This window comes from Spodoptera frugiperda, chromosome 2 (genome assembly GCF_023101765.2).
Source record: "Spodoptera frugiperda isolate SF20-4 chromosome 2, AGI-APGP_CSIRO_Sfru_2.0, whole genome shotgun sequence".
NCBI classification, from domain to species: Eukaryota; Metazoa; Arthropoda; class Insecta; order Lepidoptera; family Noctuidae; genus Spodoptera; species Spodoptera frugiperda.
The window spans coordinates 3,236,545-3,256,554 of record NC_064213.1 but is presented as its reverse complement, the minus strand read 5'-3'; the positions used below and the strand labels follow the sequence as shown (position 1 = coordinate 3,256,554).

Here is a 20,010-nt window from a genome sequence, read left to right as displayed (position 1 = left end):
GTCATTGTCAGTGTTACTCAAAATCTATACATATAATAAAATCGTAGAAAAGTGCTGTCTGTACATTGAAAATAAAAATAAAAAAAATAGCAGGGGTTATTGTTATGTCGATGTCGAACCCAAAAATGTAATTAACTTTTTTTTTGTCTGTTTGTCTGTTTGTCTGTTTGTCTGTTTGTCTGTTTGTCTGTTCGTCTGTGCGCGCTAATCTCAGAAACGGCTGATCCGAGTTGGATGCGGTTTTCACGAATATATTGTGGGATGCTTAAATTTACATTTAGTGTTTGTTTCATGTCAATCGGTTCATAAATAAAAAAGTTATGTCAAATTAAAGAATCACGTCGAACATTCTATGCTTATACCATTAATCTCCGCAACTATTTGACGGATTTGGTTGAAATTTGGTACAGATATAGTTTAGAACCTTAGAAAGGACATAGATATATTTTTATTTCAAAAATCAAAAAATAAAAATAAGAAATAAATTATTTATAAATAATTCTATGTCGATCGTTACACGACTTCGGTTCATGTTATTGTTTTAATTTATCGAAAAAAAGTAAATAAATAGTAAAAAGGTATGAAAAAAATAATATCAATATAATAAAACATTTAGTACAAAGAAAATGCTCTAACGGAGTATAGATAATTCTATGTCGATCGTTACACGACTTCGGTTCATGTTATTGTTTTAATTCATCGAAAAAAAGTAAATAAATAGTAAAAAGGTATGAAAAAAATAATATCAATATAATTAAACTTTTAGTACAAAGAAAATGCCCGAACGGAGTATAAATAAATAATCCAAGTTGTCTTTATCCTCGATAGATGGCGTTGGGATCGAAATAGATCGCGCTATGGTTTCGTTACATTCATTTGGTTGGGTATCGGCCGAGCGCTTCGGTACTATCGTAGAAAAAGTGTATTATCAGTCGTATGATTATTTGTCTGTAGTGGTCCTGCTGTTTCGTATATTCTAAATTGGTTTCGTTGTATTTGTCAATTAATAAGTTTATTTGTTGGGTTTTCCTGGTTTTTTGGTTAAACTATTTAACGTAGGTTTAGTTTGATATCGATTATTAGTAGTTACTGTAGTTAGTTTTTTTAATAAAATTGTAAGTCTAATTTATAAATTAATTAGATTAGATTTAAGTCGTTTCTTTTAAATTATTTAGTTTAAGCTTGGTTATTATAGCATAGAGGATAGGTTGTAATATAGTTTCTTTTTTAATTGTTATAAATTCGTAATTCGTAGCTTTCTTTAGTTTTAAGTTAGTTTAAGTCCGTTTTTAAACTATTTTTCAATGCCCTAAGTGAGTATACATCTATTAAATTCAAACGCAGAGCTCATTATGTTGATTTTTGAAGAGTTCCCTGGAATATCTTCCACATCTCATTTTTGAAGAGATCCCGCGAGATCGGGAACTATGTGGTTAAAACCAAAAATTTGCCGGAAGTCACTATTCCACGCGAACGAAGTCGCGGGCAAAAGCTAGTGGAGAAATAAAACTTCCACGCGAAGACCGACATCCGCGCGGACGGAGTCGCGGGCGGAAGCTAGTGATAAAATATAATACTATGATGAAATGTTCGTAAATGCGATCGATTAATATAACATCTTTTGCGACTAGAGCTTTTTTCACGGCTAGAATAAGAGTGCTACTAGGTTTTATGACATACTAAATGTCTAATAACAGTTTTAAGTCTTGATATCATAAAACCGTGAGCTGCCTTCGAGAGCCTCCTTTTTGGCCATCGACTCACCCCCTATCGATAGGATATCGATACATGGATCGAGCCCTATAGAATAAAATCAAGAAGAAATAAAATACTCTTCTTCCCCTTTACTAACTTTTTGTGAAAACAACAGTCGTTTCACTGTATGTTTATCGTTATTGAAAAAAAATTGAAGATCGAATTTCGATTTTATCTTCATTTTTTTTATGACGGAGCTCCTTTCCCACACACAGCCGGACCCCGACTGGGCCGATACGCGATCTTCGTTTTCATTTTATTCAACACGGTATTCTTCAAATCGTACAATTTCGAAATGTTAATAGTGCAAATCTCTGCGGTTTTATCAAATCATAATCGCATTCTCTTTTAATTCGACAACGCGAGGTCAATGCTCGTTACGTCACTCCGACATCCTCTCACACGGTATTTTATTTTATGACAATACTTGAGAAATGGTGTTAGAAATTAATCTTCTTTTTACTTTCTTTTGTATTTAATAAATATTGTATTTTTTTCGAAAGTAAATCAATAGTGTCTACTGTTTAGGTGTTGATATGAAAGGATACAATGCGAAAGGCAATAAGAATTCTGAAAAAAGTAAGAATTTTGCAAACACTGATCATTAGTTCTTCAAGTTTGAAAAGCAATAGATTGGTTGTCAATATTTTTCACAAAAAATAACGGACAGACCAGCCCGTTATAAAAGGATGACAATGTATTTGTAACTCTTCCAGGGTTGTTCATATGCATCGCTAATTGCTTACCATCAGGTGATCTGATTGATTTGCTTGCTACTTATCCTATAAAAGAAACTATAATATTATAGCACCTAATTAATTATAGAAGGTTGAAGGTTTTCCTCACTCAAACAACCGTCAAATAGGTACATAAAGCACACCCACATGAAAGATTATAAATAAGTCCACTATAGTTAAGAAATAAGATTACCAAGTGAAAGTTATCATGATATAACTTAACGCCATCGATAACAATGGATTGACAATGGGATTATTAATGGTGGTACCAGACTATGAGTCAGTGACCAGTACCTACATATCTACCCATTGACTGGAGCAGTGGTTGGATGACCGGCTTCCCACGTCGGCCAAAAAGTGATAATGATATTTTCTCAGTACAATTATTAGTCCTGAGTTAGGAAGTTCGGCGTTAGTTCACCCCAGTGCCTTGGAAAGCACGTAAAGCCGATGGTCCTGCGCCTGTCCCCTCTCCAGTCATGTCGGTCTGAAATCCCATCGGGTTCAGAGAGTGAGAGAACAGAGTTTTCAGTCAGTAATGCATCTGTGTTTGCGCACACACTTGTGCACTATGATATTTCCTGCGTAGTAGGCTAGTCTAGTTAGACAGACTAGCCACCTGATCGAAATCCATCGGAAGATTTACCTACCGGCTATTATAGTTACTGTACTGTTTTTATTGTATCTTTAGACTGCTTTGAGGACATTAATTATTATAATTCACAAAGGTTTTTAAAACCAGGAGGATATAAATATGTACGTACTTATAACTAGTTTGTGTTTTTGGTTATCAGGTTTTATTCATAAGTTTCTGGGTGCGATTCCCGAATCAAAGTACATAATTAAGCTAGATTCATATGTATAGGTGTGGTTTGTTGTACACAACAGTGTTGAGTATGTTTGGCCACTATATTTAAACTTTTAAGTCCCCTCAATCAATGGCAACATAGCAACACGCCTTAACTCTTCAAAATGGGTATTAATGTCATTTCCACTTAAAACAGGAGTGCTCAAACCACACCTCCGATACATACATATAAATACATCTATCTATATACATAAACACGTATGTACATCTTCTTAGAAAAACATTACATACGAGCCTAAGCTTAGAACAGCATATTAAAGTACCCTTAATATTATTTATTCGAATTTCAACTATAAAGCGAAACGATAGGGTGGAAAATTGATCAAACACATTTAAAGGATTAGAATAGCTTTACATGCCATTTGAGTTTCTATCTTGTTTTCGTGGTAAAGTTGAAAATTCTAACAGAGGGTTAACTTGATAAGCTGTGAAGGAAAAATACGTCTAGGTATGCAAAACTATGCGTAAAGTAAACATACATACATATATGCAGCCTGTTACATCATCAGTATAAGATGAGAAAGTCAATGACTCTAAGAGGCTGGTGACGTCATTAATTATCTTCATGACTTAAGTATTTTTATGGTATAAACTGGTAAACGAGCCGACGGATCACCTGATAGTAAGCAATCGCCGCCGCCCATGGTCACCCGAAATACCAGAGGTCTTACACATGCGTTACCGGCTTTTGGGATTAGGAATTTAAGAGTTATTGGGGAATCGAGGATTGGAAAGATTGGGAGGTTTAGGGGTAATTGAGCCTCCGGTCATACAACGGAACACAACGCAAGCGTTGTTTCACGTCAGTCTGTGAGACCGTGGTATCACTCCGGTCGGAAGCATGGCTCTCCCATTATTTTACTGTTTCTCAGTCTTTACCAAAGATTGAACACTATACCCACATGATCGACAGTCACACTTGAAACCGCTGAACCAAAAACAAACTTATTTCATATTCTCACACCGTTCAGGGTCTAAGAGATATTTTCGTACATTTTTCTTGAATGCAAGGACTTTAAAAAAACAACAGTTCGTTAACTCAGTAGAATAACGGTTTGTCATGACCCAGTTATTTATTAATAACAACATACATACATACATAATAACATACGTATATTAATAATTAAATAGGTCATATAAACTTCCTCGTTCAGTTTTTTTTGTGATTTTGACATAATTTTCCATGTTTGGCAAAAAATGTATTTTTATTTTTGTGGCTTTTTCTACCTTATAAAGGTTACAGGAGAAGGTGGATGTAGGTCGCTTCAGATATGTCGATCTAGTAGTCATTAGGGGAAGACCTATTATGTTCAGCAGTACGCATCTTGTAGCTAAGGATATCATGATGATGATTGCATTTCCAGTAATGTTCAGTAATAATAAGAGCCCATTATCATACACTGGGCACGTTCAGGCTCCGTGCATCATCAGTAAATTTCCAAAACAAATAATAATTATCATAAGATACTAAACACTAAATCTGACCCGGATATCAAACCCGAAACCTTTTACTAAACAGTTCAGAATGAAATTTGACACAAATGAGAGAAGTTATAGTCTGAAATGACACAAATACTACTTTTATCCCGATTATGAGCGACCTCACGTGTAGAAGCTATGTATTAAATAACACGCATATATGCGCAAGAGAACAACATATCAAGCTATACATAACCAGTATAAACTGACCGCTAAATGTATGGAAACATCACACAAAGGGAGCTCAGGATAAACTGGTTATGTATAACTTCATGTGTGTACCACAATAGTCATATAACTAGACCATACTTTTAACAGTTTAACTTGTATGGAGATTGTAGTTTTTTTTTTATTGTTATTGCGATGTACTCTTATGTCATTCCGTTATCGTTATTAACTTGAACTATGACATTTACTGATGGTATCGTTATCGTTATTCTCGTAGTAAAAGTGAGACTGTTTTTGTAATAGGTATTTTTATGACGATGTCATTTTCATAGCATTCACTTGGCAAATGGTCAGTTTAACCCACTTTGTTGTGACAATAGAATTAATTGGAATTATGTAAATTAGATTGTGAATTGAGAAAATTCAAAGTAGGTATGTTGCATGTTAATGAATGATATGGCATAGAATGAATATTATTAAACTTTTTTATAGTAAGTAAATCCATGTTCCAAATTGAATAAAAAATAAAAGATTAATAATGAACCAGGATATCAAACTGGAATCTTTGTGAAACCTACTTTCGACTATACTAACTATCACTAACGAAATGTTAAAAACTGTAAGTTAGAAAAAAAAATTAGTCCTTTTTCGTAAAATAGGTCAAAACAAAACATGATTCTGTTAAATTCTATGTTAAGAGGAAAATAATTATGACAATTGGTAAAACATTAATTACTTAGGATTTTTTAAAATTATTCCTTATTAGGAGGCCTTTGCCCTCTGCTGAAAAAAATCCTTATTAGTTATTACTTCTAAGATTAAATATAGATTGACAAACAAGTTCAGTGAACGCATAAATGTTAATAGTGAATGTATGATTTCAGAAAATATGTCATTTTGCGTAAAGTTTTGAAATACATACCTACATTTTTATTATTAAACTTTTCCGAGCTATTTCCTAATCGTAACGGAGCAGTCGTTCAATAAAGTATTACAGTGAAACAGTGAAACTAATGTATGCAGAGCACCTCCACAAGAACTTGAAGTAATCATTGGTGACACAAAAACTACGAAAACAAGGAAACTGCCTAGTTCCGCAATCAAAGCACTAATCCCGACTTTTTACATCAAGCAAAACTTGCATGGATTAACATTGAAGCGGGTAAAATGGTCAATACAATTTCTATGGAACATTTAACGACACAGGCCAACTGAAACAATAGAGGCCACCACAACACAATGCCAAATTAATATGTCACATTGAATTTTCTGTTGATATATCAATTATTACCATAGGCGAGCCTGTGAAAGTGTCCAATAGCCGTACAAGATCCACATTGTTTTCACCAAAGAAGAATTGGACGGGTGTCATTAAAATCATAATTCTCGTATGGCCCGAAGGCCGAATGTTAGGAAGAGCCCGGGAGAGAGGCGTCGGCGATCCACCAGTATATAAACCAACGGTCGGTGGTACAGAGCATCACACAACCACGACACCTCCGTGAGTCAACATGAAAGCGTTCTTGGTAGGTATTCGTGCAGTGAAAGTGACTTGTGACCTGTGTGGTGACCCCCGCTCCTGTGACCGCGCACTGTGCTTCCTCATTGGATTGTTTAGTGCTTCGATCGCTCGGCTCTATTCATCGCTCGAGTGCATCTCACGAGAATAGTGATCGATCAATACAGCCGAGCAATCGATACAAATGTTTGTACCAGTGTTATAAATAGTGAATTTTCTGCCGCAGGTATTAGCTGCCGTTGCGGCACTCGGCTCGGCTAGACCCGAGGCGGGATACAGTTACAACGCGCCCGGAGGCGGTGGTGGCCACGGTGGCCTCGGAGGCCTCATCGGAGGCGGTGGGCTCGGTGGCGGCCACGGAGGATTCTCCTCTGGTGGGCTGAGCTCCAGCAGCTTCGGAGGCATCGGTGGCGGCAGCGGTGGATTCTCCTCCGGAGGATTCTCTGGTGGATTCTCATCCGGCGGCGGCTCTGGTGGATTCTCATCCGGCGGCGGCTCTGGCTTCGGCGGCGGCTCTGGTTTCGGCGGAGGCTCCGGCTTCGGAGGAGGCGCCGGTTTCGGCGGCGGCGCTGGCTTCGGCGGTGGCGCTATCGTCCAGAAGCACATCTACGTCCACGTCCCACCCCCAGAACCCGAAGAACAGCGTGCTCCCATCGTAAGCGGTGGAGGAGTTCCCCAGAAGCACTACAAGATCATCTTCATTAAGGCGCCCGCTCCTCCCGCACCCGTTGCACCCATCATCCCCGCCCAGGCTCAGAACGAAGAGAAGACCCTCGTCTACGTGTTGGTCAAGAAACCCGACGAACAGCCCGACATCACCATCCCCACTGCTGCTCCCACTCAGCCCTCCAAACCCGAAGTTTACTTCATCAAGTACAAGACCCAGAAGGAAGGTGGTGGCGCTATCGGAGGCGGCTCTGGCATCGGCGGTGGTATCGGTGGTGGTATCGGCTCTGGTATCGGCGGTGGTATCGGCGGTGGTAGCCTCGGCGGCGGCATTGGCGGTGGTATCGGCGGTGGCTCCATCGGCGGTGGTATCGGCGGTGGCTCAATTGGCGGTGGCTCCATTGGTGGTGGTCACGGTGGCTCCATCGGAGGTGGTCACGGTGGCTCCAGCGGTGGTGTCAGCTCCTCATACGGCCCCCCCGGCCAGTCCGGCCCTTACTAAAAGGTGCGACGGGCGCGCGCAATTGTGATACCTGCTCTGCCGGCGACAAACTTAGTTTTAAGTAGAGAAAAAATTACGGTGCCTAAATGTATTTATGTAAATAGTAATTTTAATGTACTATAATTCTAGTTGTATTATAAATTCTTATTTTTGCATAAAAAGTTTAAAAAAAATGTGAACGCTTTCATTTCCATCCCTTAATACAACACACTCACTACACTGAGCTGTCTAGGTTCATACAAGGTTATACAAACACACTCAATTCGAGCCTAAAATTTAAATTTCAAAATGCCATTCACCCACAGAACAAACATTTTAACATGTCAATATCATTAACACGCTACATAAACAGGTGTATGGTAGAAAGTGGTGTTTTCTCCGAAGTGGGCGATGTTACGCAACATCGGGACAAGCGTGACCTCAGTTGCATCATGCAGCCAGAAAGAAGCATGTTTGCAACATCTTTTATAGAAAATAAGAGAGTTTTGCTAAATATATCATTGCATAACACACACCTATTGCATTTATTCACAATGTTCTTGCGTAAACCTTGACATTTGGGTGTTATGTACTCAAGACAACACAAGAGATATTCTTATATTTTCCCTTCGTCTACTGGGTTGTGACGTCACGCTATAAATGGTAGCATCGCCTGACATAATGACAACATTATTAGTGAGTAGCAATATAACGAGTGAAGTCCGCGGGGCCAATTTGATGCGGAGATCTTTCAACTGTTACACAATTGGATGAGACGGAACACAACGTGTTTTATACTGAATATTTATAACGCAGATGGTAGCTTTCGCAACTTCCGTGTAGACGTGTTTGGGCAAGTCATTTGACTGCATATTGTGTTGAAAGTGAGCGTGCTAATTTCAATGAAGATGAGCTGAGCGGTCAGATGTCCAACTTAAATGTTTGAACGGTCAATATGATTCGGTTTGTTCTCGACTCGATGCGAATTCATTTCGAAAGTTGTGTTTTGTTTTATTAATGGGCAGTGAATTAGTAGTGGCTTTTTATTTGCATTTAATTTAATGAATATTAGATACATATTAATATCTCTAATTTAATTTGGATAGTCAAATTTTTATTTCGTTTCTATTGATTTTGTGATTATTAGTATCAGTTTTTTTATTAATAACATTGACATTTTAATTATGTAATGACGATTATCTACTCTATACAATACTCCATAGAGTAAAAAATTCCTCTTCTTTTAGGAAAGCGTTTATTTCGGTATTCTCTCACGGAAAGACATAATCCGCTAATTTCCCATGGTATTACCAAATACCATGAGATCAACTACCTACTTCTATAAATTCTCATACAGCCAAAATACTAACTTTTACGTGCTTTTACCTACAACTGATTTAAAAAAAATACGGTGAATGCATTAAAATTCTAGATAGTGGCCTAACAGTGACCTAGAAATAAGTCTTAAAATTGTAAAGAATTTAATCCTAATCTGTTTAGGAATTCCGACGCATTATAAATTCTAAGAAACAGATAAAAAATCTTGAAGTGGGGCGTAGACTAATAAAGAGTTAAATGACCTGTATTTTGCTTTTTATTCAAACTTTTTTTGCTTCAATAAAAATCTAAGTTACATTAGAAAAGAGTCTAATAAAAACAATAATAAACCTTCCTCTTGAATCACTCTATCTATTAAAAAAACCGCATCAAAATCCGTTACGTAGTTTTAAAGATTTAAGCATACAATGGGACAGAAAAAGCTACTTTGTTTTATACTATGCAGTGATTTAGAAGGCGCGAATAAGTCAGCTGGTACCAAATAATACCACAACTACATACACACAATTTGGAAATAAATTGCCTTATTTTTTTTAACTAGATAAGATCTAGACTTTACTCAACTCACTCAGTTATTACGAAGATATAGAATCACTCCTATTGTATTGTTTCGAGCGTAAATTGTAGACAAAATTTAGTCTTTTCTTTTTCTAAAAATAGACTCGCTATTCTTACGTACCTACGTAGTATAAAACTTCATACTCAACACTCAATTCTTTATTGCTTTCCACATAAGGCTTAGGTGGTTAACTTTAATATAGGTACATAATATCTGAAGACTTAAATATTCTAATGTAATCCAGCCTCATCTAGTTATTTCAAATATTGACGTGTAAAAGTGTTATCTTGTAACCAACTTGCAAAAATAAATATCATTTATCATTCAATAGTAGTACTTACATAATTATGTCTATTTACCTAAGTTTATATGGACTTGAAGATATTTATATCGATTTAGTTTTTTTTTAAACCGCGTAACTTAAGACCATCTCAAACGACACACTAGCACATCAAGCTACTCCAATCTGTCAATATTTTTCATTGTATTTTCGACTCTATACAAAAGGAAATAAAGTTGGAAATTGAATAAAGAAATTGTATAGAAAGGTATAGGTTGACTTGCTCGCGTTTGTGCTTTTATGGGAGTTGTGTGCCATGGCCAAGACCTGGCTTGATTAGGGTCATCAGATGACAGAGTAGACGGTCTAAATACATAAAGATTTGTATGTCCATGTCATGGTCGGTTTTTTACATAATATATCTTGATTTAAGTATCTTTTTTTAAGAGGGGAATATCATCCAATGCGTTCTCCCGCCGTGGGCAAGGCGAGCCGTGTCAGACTCTTACTGACTAAAAACCACCTCGTTCCTTCTGCCGGAGCTGGAGCCCCGGTAAACCCGCTAGATAGTCTGCACCTTTCAATTAGGCATCAGCCCTACTGGGCCCCATCTGTGGTGGTCTGATGGCTCTTTGAGGCGCATATGGAATGCGACTTGCCGTATGCACGGGTCTGATTCTGGTTGGGCGGCGAGCTACCCTTCGTCCGCCGTCCGCAGATCCGCACTTACGGTCACGCGACGGCTGGTTATTGAAGCACCCTACATAATAAATTTTTATTTAAATTTAAATTAAAGATACTTCTAGCTTCTTCTTTCTTCTAAGAAAAACATAAAGATTCGAAAAACCGCTTTTCAGTTGTATAATTAATATAATGTGTAAGTAGATAGGAACAAATATGCGTTACCTTATATTACAGTTAAATTATACATTTCTTAGAAATAAAAAACAAAATGGCGTACACATACGTACTCGAGGTTAAATAACACAATTATTCGTAAACTAACACTGTTAACTGAATTATTAAGTTTAAATTTTAACAGAATTTTAATTAAATTAGCTTAGCAACAGTCAATGGAAACATATTATAATAATATAGGCACATGATAACATAATAATATAAAATGTCTACACTAACTTCTTCGAAGGTTTTATGTATACCAGTAAAATTAGGATGCACGTTATTTACCAAATTCTCGCAAAAATTATGTAAGTACCTACCAAAAAAATCCCATTACCGACGGACAAACCATAAAAAACTGTAAAACCTAGACTAAAATAACAATACAAGCTCATTAAGCCTTAGTCTTAAAACAATAACTATATCAAGCCATCGTACACAATAAGACATGCAATTATTACATAATTTGCAACTGCAATAAGTATGCTACTGGTTGCTGTGAGTAACGAGAGCGATCGCACTCGCAACCGGCGGATGCTGATCATTAATCACCATGACTGGTCCAATTCACCACAGTGTATGGTGATACCAGTAGAACAAGTTTGTTTAAACTTGTTATTTCATTTTGATAGTTCAATTACAGTGTTGTCTTACTTTAAAATTGTTGTAACTATCTCGTTAGGTAATTGAGAAACACGAATGTTATAATATTTTTCTTTTTATAATAACTATCTTGAGACATACTAAGTTAACTAAAAACAATGGTTTACTCTCGTACGTATTGCTACTACTATTGCTCATAATGAAGAGTCCCTCTGTATCTAGCAGATCTTATCTCAGAATATTTAGTTTTAGTATCGATAGTGGGGAAGCCATCCATAGCACTCATCCATAGCATAGCTGATTCCATTTCCCGAGTAGAATACTTATGTTACCAACTTTACTCTTCTCGCATCTTTCCATTAAAAAAAGACATAGCGTAGCTATTTCCATTTCCACCAGTGCTACACTATGTATTATACCAATGAAAATTCTTGGTGGAACCCAAACGCATCCACAGCAACGTAGCATAGCACATCTCTGGTATAAACAATACCGTTTACTCTTCTAACAAAATGCCTATAATTTCATCTTCACAAACCACAGTTTATTATTTAACCCACTGTATTTTACTGTGGTTACAGTTCTATATTGAACATTGCTTATATCATTCTGCTAAAGACATAGATCTCGACTCGTGTCGCACTTGCTTACATCAATTTGATCGATCGATTTTTTTCTAGACGACATAAAGATAAGCGAGGTTTAAATATTCGACAGCGTAATTTTTAATCAATCACGTTGTTTGTTTTTTATGGTAGAAGTTTGTAAGTGAGAACGAGTCACCTGATGGTAAGCAATCGTTGCCGACTGTGGATACTGATACAACCAGAGGCTTTACAAGTGCATTGTCGGTGTTTTGGAGGTTAGGAATTTAAGGGTTGTTGGAGAATCGGGGATTGGGAAAATTGGGAAGGAGGTAATTAGGTAAGCTTCCGATAACCTCGTTCAAACAACGCAAGCGTTGTTTCACGTCGGTTTTCTGTGAAGCCGTGGTATCACTTTGGTCGAGCCGGCCCAGAGTGATACCACAGGTCCGGCCCATTCTTGCCAGAGCATGACTCTCCCACACTTAAATATCTTTATCTTGTTTTAACGTTACATTATAACAATATTTTTCACCAAATAAATGAAAAATTAAATGTTATTATGTTACTTTACTGTTTTGTTTTGTAAATAAAGAATGACCAAATTAAAAGTTTAACCCTTAAAGTAGTCCAAGGTTAATAATCTGGATCTATAAAAAAACATAAACGACAAAAAAGTGACTCATAATTATTATTATTCTTATAACACATACGACCTCGCGCCCATATACAATTCTTTGCAAAAAAATAAAACCCAAATTCAAGCTTCTCTTAAAAACAGTTTTACTTCATTTAAATTTCGAATCAAACTTTTTATTTGAACGCCAATATTGTACTTCGGTGGCGGCCATTTTCTTTTTTTCATTACTTTCACTAACTCGCTTCTTATTTTATCATTCAAAAATACAATTCAAATTTAAGTAAGTATATACCTACAGCTACGTCAATAAATTAAAACAAAAATAATATTCAATGAATGAACTCAGCCAGTGTTATTCGAGAGCTAACCAAGAATATAAACATAACAATTTTTATGATAATTTAATTATTATGTTTAAAATTGCAACATTTAAAAATGAACCTTTTCGTTGATAAGGTTAAAGATGAAAGTTGTGTGTTTGATGGTGGGACGCGGATCTCAAAATTGTCTGTTTACAAGTCTGCGGCCCGTCTCGATAGTGAGAGTGTTCGCGGCAGTACTTTCGCTGGTACACAATACCCATAGTTGTACATCATACGTGTTTATGCGTGGTTTATGAGGTCGTTAACGTTTTGGACGTAGCCAACCAACCTCTGTGGAGTTTGTGGTTTGTCATTTTATGTTTAACTGTATTTAAATCGTCATACTGATTTGTTTGCGTATGTGATTGTTTATAAAAACAAAGTTTATCAAGTTTTTAGTGATTGTTATACTAAATGGCAAGCAGAGTTGCAACTATAGTAACATTTTTTTTACTAATAAATAAGGTTATTTACGCCATAAGAATGAATAAAGGATTTTTGACAAATACCAGTTTTTTTTTAAATATTACATTTCAATATTCCATATTTATGGTTTAATTGGAATAAACGATTTGAGTTTGACTTTGACTTTGAAAATCAAAATAATAATTGACTTGGATCGTGGATCAAACCCAATGCTTCATCATAGTTAAACAATATCTCCTTTAGGCAACTAAAGTTTTCATTGTAAATTTAATTGTTCACAAGTCTAAAACAGAAATATATTCCCTATGTTTTTCTTCGCTACCTCTACAGTAGTATTTTAGCTTTCATCATAATATTTTCATTAGAACTCTACGTCTGTGTTTGTCTATATTAGTTTAGGTTCAAACTTATCTAGATTCCTAGATAGCATACAATTACTTAGCTTAAATGTTAACCAAATGTTGTTTTAATATAAGTAAATAAGTAAGCTCTCTGTCTTTAAAGTTAGTTAAAGACTAATTGGTGACGTTTTTATTGCGATATTATTGAGAAAATTAAATTCGGAATCAGCGATTTAAAAAAATATCGCCAAAATCAATAAGCCTTTCAATAGTCTTATTCTGTAATACATTGAAAACATATTGAGTTAGTTATATTCAGAATCAACAGTCGATTTTTTCTCTAAATAAAATAAAATGTATAGCTAGCCCATTGCCATTCATCAATCAGAGTAACACATTTTGTCAGACTTTTTTTGTCAGATAAGCATAATAAAATGTTATGCATTTTATGTCACTTTATGATCGCACAATATCTCTTGAATATTATCTATACAAAATCTCTATTACGAATACTTTATAACAGAAAAAACGTCTGTAAAGCTACACTTAAACTCCCAACATAGTGCCAAGGAAACATATACACAAAAACAAAACAGTTATCACATAATAAAGTCATAGAATTCATCTGCATAATGTGCGAAACGCTGTCCTACGTAATTCCATCAACCATTTTTTTCAAACTATCACACATCTAATTACCAGATCTTTCACACTGACTCATGCAAATACGTAACAATGTTGAACACAATGCCATTAAAACAATGAAATAGTTAATATTAGCGCAATCTCGCATTATGTCATCCTTTTGAATCATTTCATTTAGTTCTTTGCCAATTTGTGGCGGCATAACACTTTTTTTGCGTCTGTATGATGCAAATGAGGGTATATTCATTAGTGTGTTCAACTATTCTATTTAGTCTTTTAGCCTATGTATTCGAGATAATGTCTATTTTTACAGAATACATAACATAACGACACGCCTTTAAGCCTCAAATGAGTTCGGAGCTGCGGACTGCCTAGCGGGTTTACTGGGGCTCCGACTCGAAAAGCAGAAGTAGGAACGGGGTAGTTTTTAATCAGTAAGAGTCTGACACTCGCACAAGGCGGGAGAAGTCATTGGATGATTTTCCCACCTTAAAAAAGGCCTCAAATGGGTAGGAACATAGGTAGGAAGACGCATACATACATAATTGTAACACCAATTTTTATCTTTCACCATCTAAACTGAGATCTCCAAGTTGGAGACTGCAGCCTTCTCGCTTTCCAAGTGATTATGGCAAACCCCTCGTTTGTAGAGGAGATCAATAGTCCAACAAACCTTTATAAGCTGTTGTTAACGATGAGATAAAAAACATAGCTTCTGCATTCTACCGATTAATCAGGCCCATAAAATATGGGATGAGAGAGCTACCATAGGGATTATAAGGGTCGTATATGTATGATTAAACGTAACAATGCGTTCAAAAGGACCCTCCTCAGTGAGGGTCCCATGTCTCGAACATTCCAGCACAAATGTCACTATCAGTCTGCCATATGGATAGTTTGTAAGCCCTTATCTGTAACTCCTATTTATTTAATTGCATAACTTCATTGATTTTTTACGCCCATATTAGCTATAGCAAGGCTCATTTCGTATGTATTTTCCTAGAAATTGTATCCAATAGGGTAGATGACAAATTTTTATGTTTAATGTCCGTTTGGTAGATTATTTAAAAACATTAGACCTGTATTTTTTTTTTAATCACGACATATCACGTATACGTTACTTCTTCAGAACGTTTTATTATACTTAGAAATGACGTAGCTAGCTCTTAAACTAAACTTAATTTATCTAAGTATTATTTTCCAAATTCTTCATCACTTTGCGCTTTCTTAACATTATCATAACGTATCAGATCTGTTCATTAAATTACGTTAAGTACTTTAATGAGAAGCCCCATTATGCACGATTGTTAAGTAATATCATTTACCATTCATTTATGCAAATGTTATGGGAAGGGAACACATAACACTTTACTCGCTTTTTTACCCATAGAGTTTAGTAGAAACGTTTCTAATACGACATATTTTGCTTAGATGCAATTGTTATTCGTCTGAATACTTTACAATAATTGTTAACAGTAAACTAAAGTACCAAGTCAACCGAAATAAACAACAACTAGCTGGCCACGAACTTGTTCCTTTGAGAAGTATCCCCTCGATCCAGAGATGTGGAGTACATAGCGGGTTACCGGGGCACCGACTCGAAGAGTAGGAGTAGGAACGGGATGGTTTATAGTCAGTAACAGTCTAACATTCATTCTCGCTTCGCCCAAAGCGGTAGAAGCCATTGGATGATATTCCCCCCCTAACAAAAGGTTTATTATAAGTCCACATTCAGGTAATCTATACCCTGTATAGTATATATAAAGGTTTATAGATCTTTAAACTCATCTCACAACAAACATCATTCGTAAAGTTGACGTTGATGCAATATTAGTGAACGGGACACGGAGATCCGGAAAAAAGTTGTTTGTAGTTGACACACACTGTTGTGTGTGTGTGTGTGTGCACAGTTAATTGCCGTATTAACTGTCGTTTGCTTACCAAACGTTTGTTTGTAAATATTTATGTATTTATTTATTTGTTTTGGTGTTACGGGTTATTTGAGGTGAATGCCCAGATGGTACATAATGGTGCTTTTGTCAGAATGGAAAATTCAAATTCATTCAAAAATTATAGCAATCATATACGTTTTTCCTACTAATTTAAATAGATATCTTATCTACTCTAAAAATATAAAATCACCAAATTAAAATTTGAACTCTACTCATCACTACATAGTATAAAACAAAGTCGCTTTCTCTGTCCCTATGTCCCTTTGTATGCTTCAATCTTTAAAACTACGCAACGGATTTTGATGCGGTTTTTTTAATAGATAGAGTGATTCAAGAGGAAAGTCTATATGCATAATACATGCATAATATATCACCATTGCACCCACGCGAAGCTGGGGCGGGTCGCTAGTACTAAATATTCTTTAAAATATAAATTTGTATTCACAAGCTTAACAAAGCCATTAGCAAGGCCTATAGTTTGTAATTACGAACAAAGCATATTTCGCATAACAAAACGTAACAAGCAAGGAAAGTTACAATACTTTCAAAAATACCTACTGAAAGTGACTAATCGACTACTTCAGTTTTAGTGCTCAAAACTCTCTTATGACAAAAAAGAAGGCTTTTGTTTAATAATGACCAAAGTAAGGCTAGCCGCACACACTCAATAATATTGTCAATGCAAGATTGTCAATATCTTCATCAATAAAATGATCCCCGCACACTACACAATATTATTGTCAATTTTTCATGGTACAATCTGACTCAGTCGATCCGCAGCTAGATTCATGTGCGCACGTTGAACATAATGGAAAGAAAGAAAAAAGTCGTTGCATTGAGTATTGCATTAATTTTACTAACTAACTAAAAAAAGGCAATCAAGAAAGAAACCACAGAATAGATAAAGAGAGTAGAAATGAAATAGTTCCTGATTTGTATCAGAACGCGTGTCGCCGTTTCTCCCACCCTTTAATTTCACTACAAGCAAGAGACCAATGCCTGAGCGGATTACCCCCACAAATAAATAACACACATTTAAATCTCGAATTTGCTATTGGTTGTCACACAAACGCAATGACTGCATTTGACGTACACTCTAACACGCATAAAAACTCATGTATGCTAGGGCGAGAGAAAGGTCGATTGTTGATATCGATAAAATTTAAGTCATTTTGTTTTTGTTTTACAAGTATTGTTGAATATTGTGAAATTGTATTCATACTTACGAAATAGAAACCAAGTAATAAAAGTAAAATAAATAAAAGATACACAACTGAATTTTAAAACCAATTTTATTACTCAATAAGTTAAAAATAAGTAAAAAATTAAATCAAAGGCACTTTTGAACGTCAAAACTAATATAATAATGTTAATAACGTCTGTCTGTCGGTCAGCCCTCTAGTGAAGCTATTTGCTCGTTCCAAAGTGTAGATTCCTATGGAGAAGAACGAGCAATAAACTCCATAGGTTAATCTTTTTCAATCAGATTTACAATACAATTCTTGGTTACATTGCTTTTCTTTGCATCGATTGCTTCAACTATGTGAGAACAATGTAAAACTAATATTCAGTCAAAGCGATAGAAAAAAAACCTTAAGAACAACAAAATTAATACAGTCTGGAGCTGACCAGTCCCAGTTGACAGCGCTCGTTCACCAACATGGCACGTACACCAGCACCGTCCAACTCAACCATGTTGCAGGGAATCGAACGATCCAACGCCCGTGCCACCGCCAATGAGACCTTTGAGTGAGCATGACAACTCTAAGCTGACACAAATGCATTCTACTAGTCTAATTCAATTTTAGCTAATGCAGGGCTCTCACATTTACAATAATTTGTATAAAGTACAGAACATATTGAAATAACATGGTTATATTATTTAATTTTTTCGTTTTTTAAATTTACAAAAGATGATATTTTAAATATCGCCATTTTTAGACAAAAAAGCTGATTTAAAGAGACCAATATAAAATTTTCTAAAATAAAATCAGTTTACTTACTGAATTACACATTGTGATATATTTGTGCGGATAAACGCCTAATTTTAAGTTTATTTTCCCTGACTTTGTTATTATGTAATTATCAACATCGAAATGTTGCGAACGAATTATGCTACATTTAGTAGGAATCCAATTAATTCTACCAGTTGTGTCAATCCACAATTTTCTTACACCTGGATCTGTTGGAAACCTAAAACATAATAATATTAAAATAAATCATATGTTACATTCTATAAAAAAAAAAACATAAAACTCACTCAAAATCTATATTACTAATTAGTCGTAATAAATAATATTATTTTAATTATAAAGTGTGCTATTGATTATAATAGACTGTATCATAGTAACAATCGACATTGATTACAAATTTGCCCAACACTATCGATGTCATAGATTTTGTAGAAATGAATTTTTGTTTCGGTACTCGGGACTCTCGCAATGGACGTAATACATTGCGCGATTGCTCACGTAGTGCAAGATTGTGCTCATCTATCGCAAGCAATGTATTACTATTAGTCTGCTTGCGATTATATCGTTTTTGTCTATAAAATTCATAATGCTAATGTTATAATTACAAATATCACAAGTATTTTAATGTTTTTGGACTTACCGGTGAAAAGAAATTCCTTCTCGTGCTATGCTACACACCTGGCTTCTTTTCCGACACGTTACAATAGCGCAAGACGGCATAATATAATATTTTTGCGGAGATACGTACGCTGTCAAAACATGACAGCGATTGCTAGCCGGTAAGTATGAACATTTGAGCGTTAAGACAGCGCTATGCACGTTCGTTCGCACCCTCGGCGCGCGTGGCCCGCCCACAAGGCCAATCCAGTCTCTTTCTTTTATCCATGAAAGAAACGATGGATTAAGGACTGGATGAGAAAAAAAGCTGTTTATTTAAATTTTAGAACCAGACAAAGCAACGACACTGAATTTAACCTGCTGTTACTTACACAACTTTTTAATTAAAGAAAAGAGTTCCCTTTATTTAAAAACAGCAATGCATAATAGGTACGTCCAGGCAGACGGGACGTAAACCTCATCGGTACCCTTTCCCGATGATTTTCCGAAAATTTGTTCGTAGGGAATTAATTTTTTTCTTATCAAGCGCATTATTTTTCTTAACTGTATCACGATATGCTTTGCAGGATGTATTCCATAATTCTGGATAAGTTTCCCATGTTTTAATAAACACTGACAAATAGTGTTTTTCCCTAAGGGTACTATTATACAGGGTGTAACAAAATACCCATATACATCAAGAAGCCCTGATGAATACAGGTTGTATAGAATCCCTACGCGAAGTTTCAGCTTAAAATACGATTAAGAAAAAATTAGTACCAAATACTTGGTATCGCATAGTTTTTGATTTCAAATCATAAAAACGTGTCACAACACTACAGGGATCACTTGTTAATATTACGAAACATTTCTTCTGCCAATCTGATCGCCTAGTACGTGACTACCTAATTTTGAATCACGCGGCGGCGCGATTTGAAAAATTCATAACTTTGTTCCATGAAAACTTGAGTTTAAAAAACCCTTTCCGTATCGTTTGTTATGTTATCTAGAAACCGTGCAATCGATATGTATACCCCCTTTTTTACACGTTGTATATTATAACAGTATCAACACTATTTTTGCTTTGGATACTGTTTTCGTCTTCCATTTTGAACAAATAACACGAACGTCCGCCTG

General features: G+C 35.7%; 2 protein-coding genes and 1 long non-coding RNA gene across 3 annotated transcripts in view; 2 read left to right on the top strand and 1 right to left on the bottom strand.

Annotated features, from left to right (window-relative positions):
* LOC118269079 (tyrosine-protein kinase receptor torso) overlaps positions 1-20,010 on the top strand; it is a 155,523-nt gene that overhangs the window by 98,924 nt on the left and 36,589 nt on the right. The window lies entirely within an intron of this gene.
* LOC118269040 (uncharacterized) lies at positions 6,376-7,727 on the top strand. The gene is made up of 2 exons (XM_035583916.2): positions 6,376-6,533; positions 6,753-7,727. The coding sequence occupies exons 1-2, from the start codon at positions 6,519-6,521 to the stop codon at positions 7,692-7,694; spliced, it is 957 nt and encodes a 318-aa protein (XP_035439809.1). The 5' UTR covers positions 6,376-6,518; the 3' UTR covers positions 7,695-7,727.
* On the bottom strand, positions 17,578-19,165 carry LOC126912146 (uncharacterized). Its single transcript, XR_007706789.1, has 2 exons — positions 18,917-19,165; positions 17,578-18,496 (listed from the first exon to the last, which is right to left on the bottom strand). It is a non-coding gene; the product is annotated as an uncharacterized LOC126912146 (long non-coding RNA).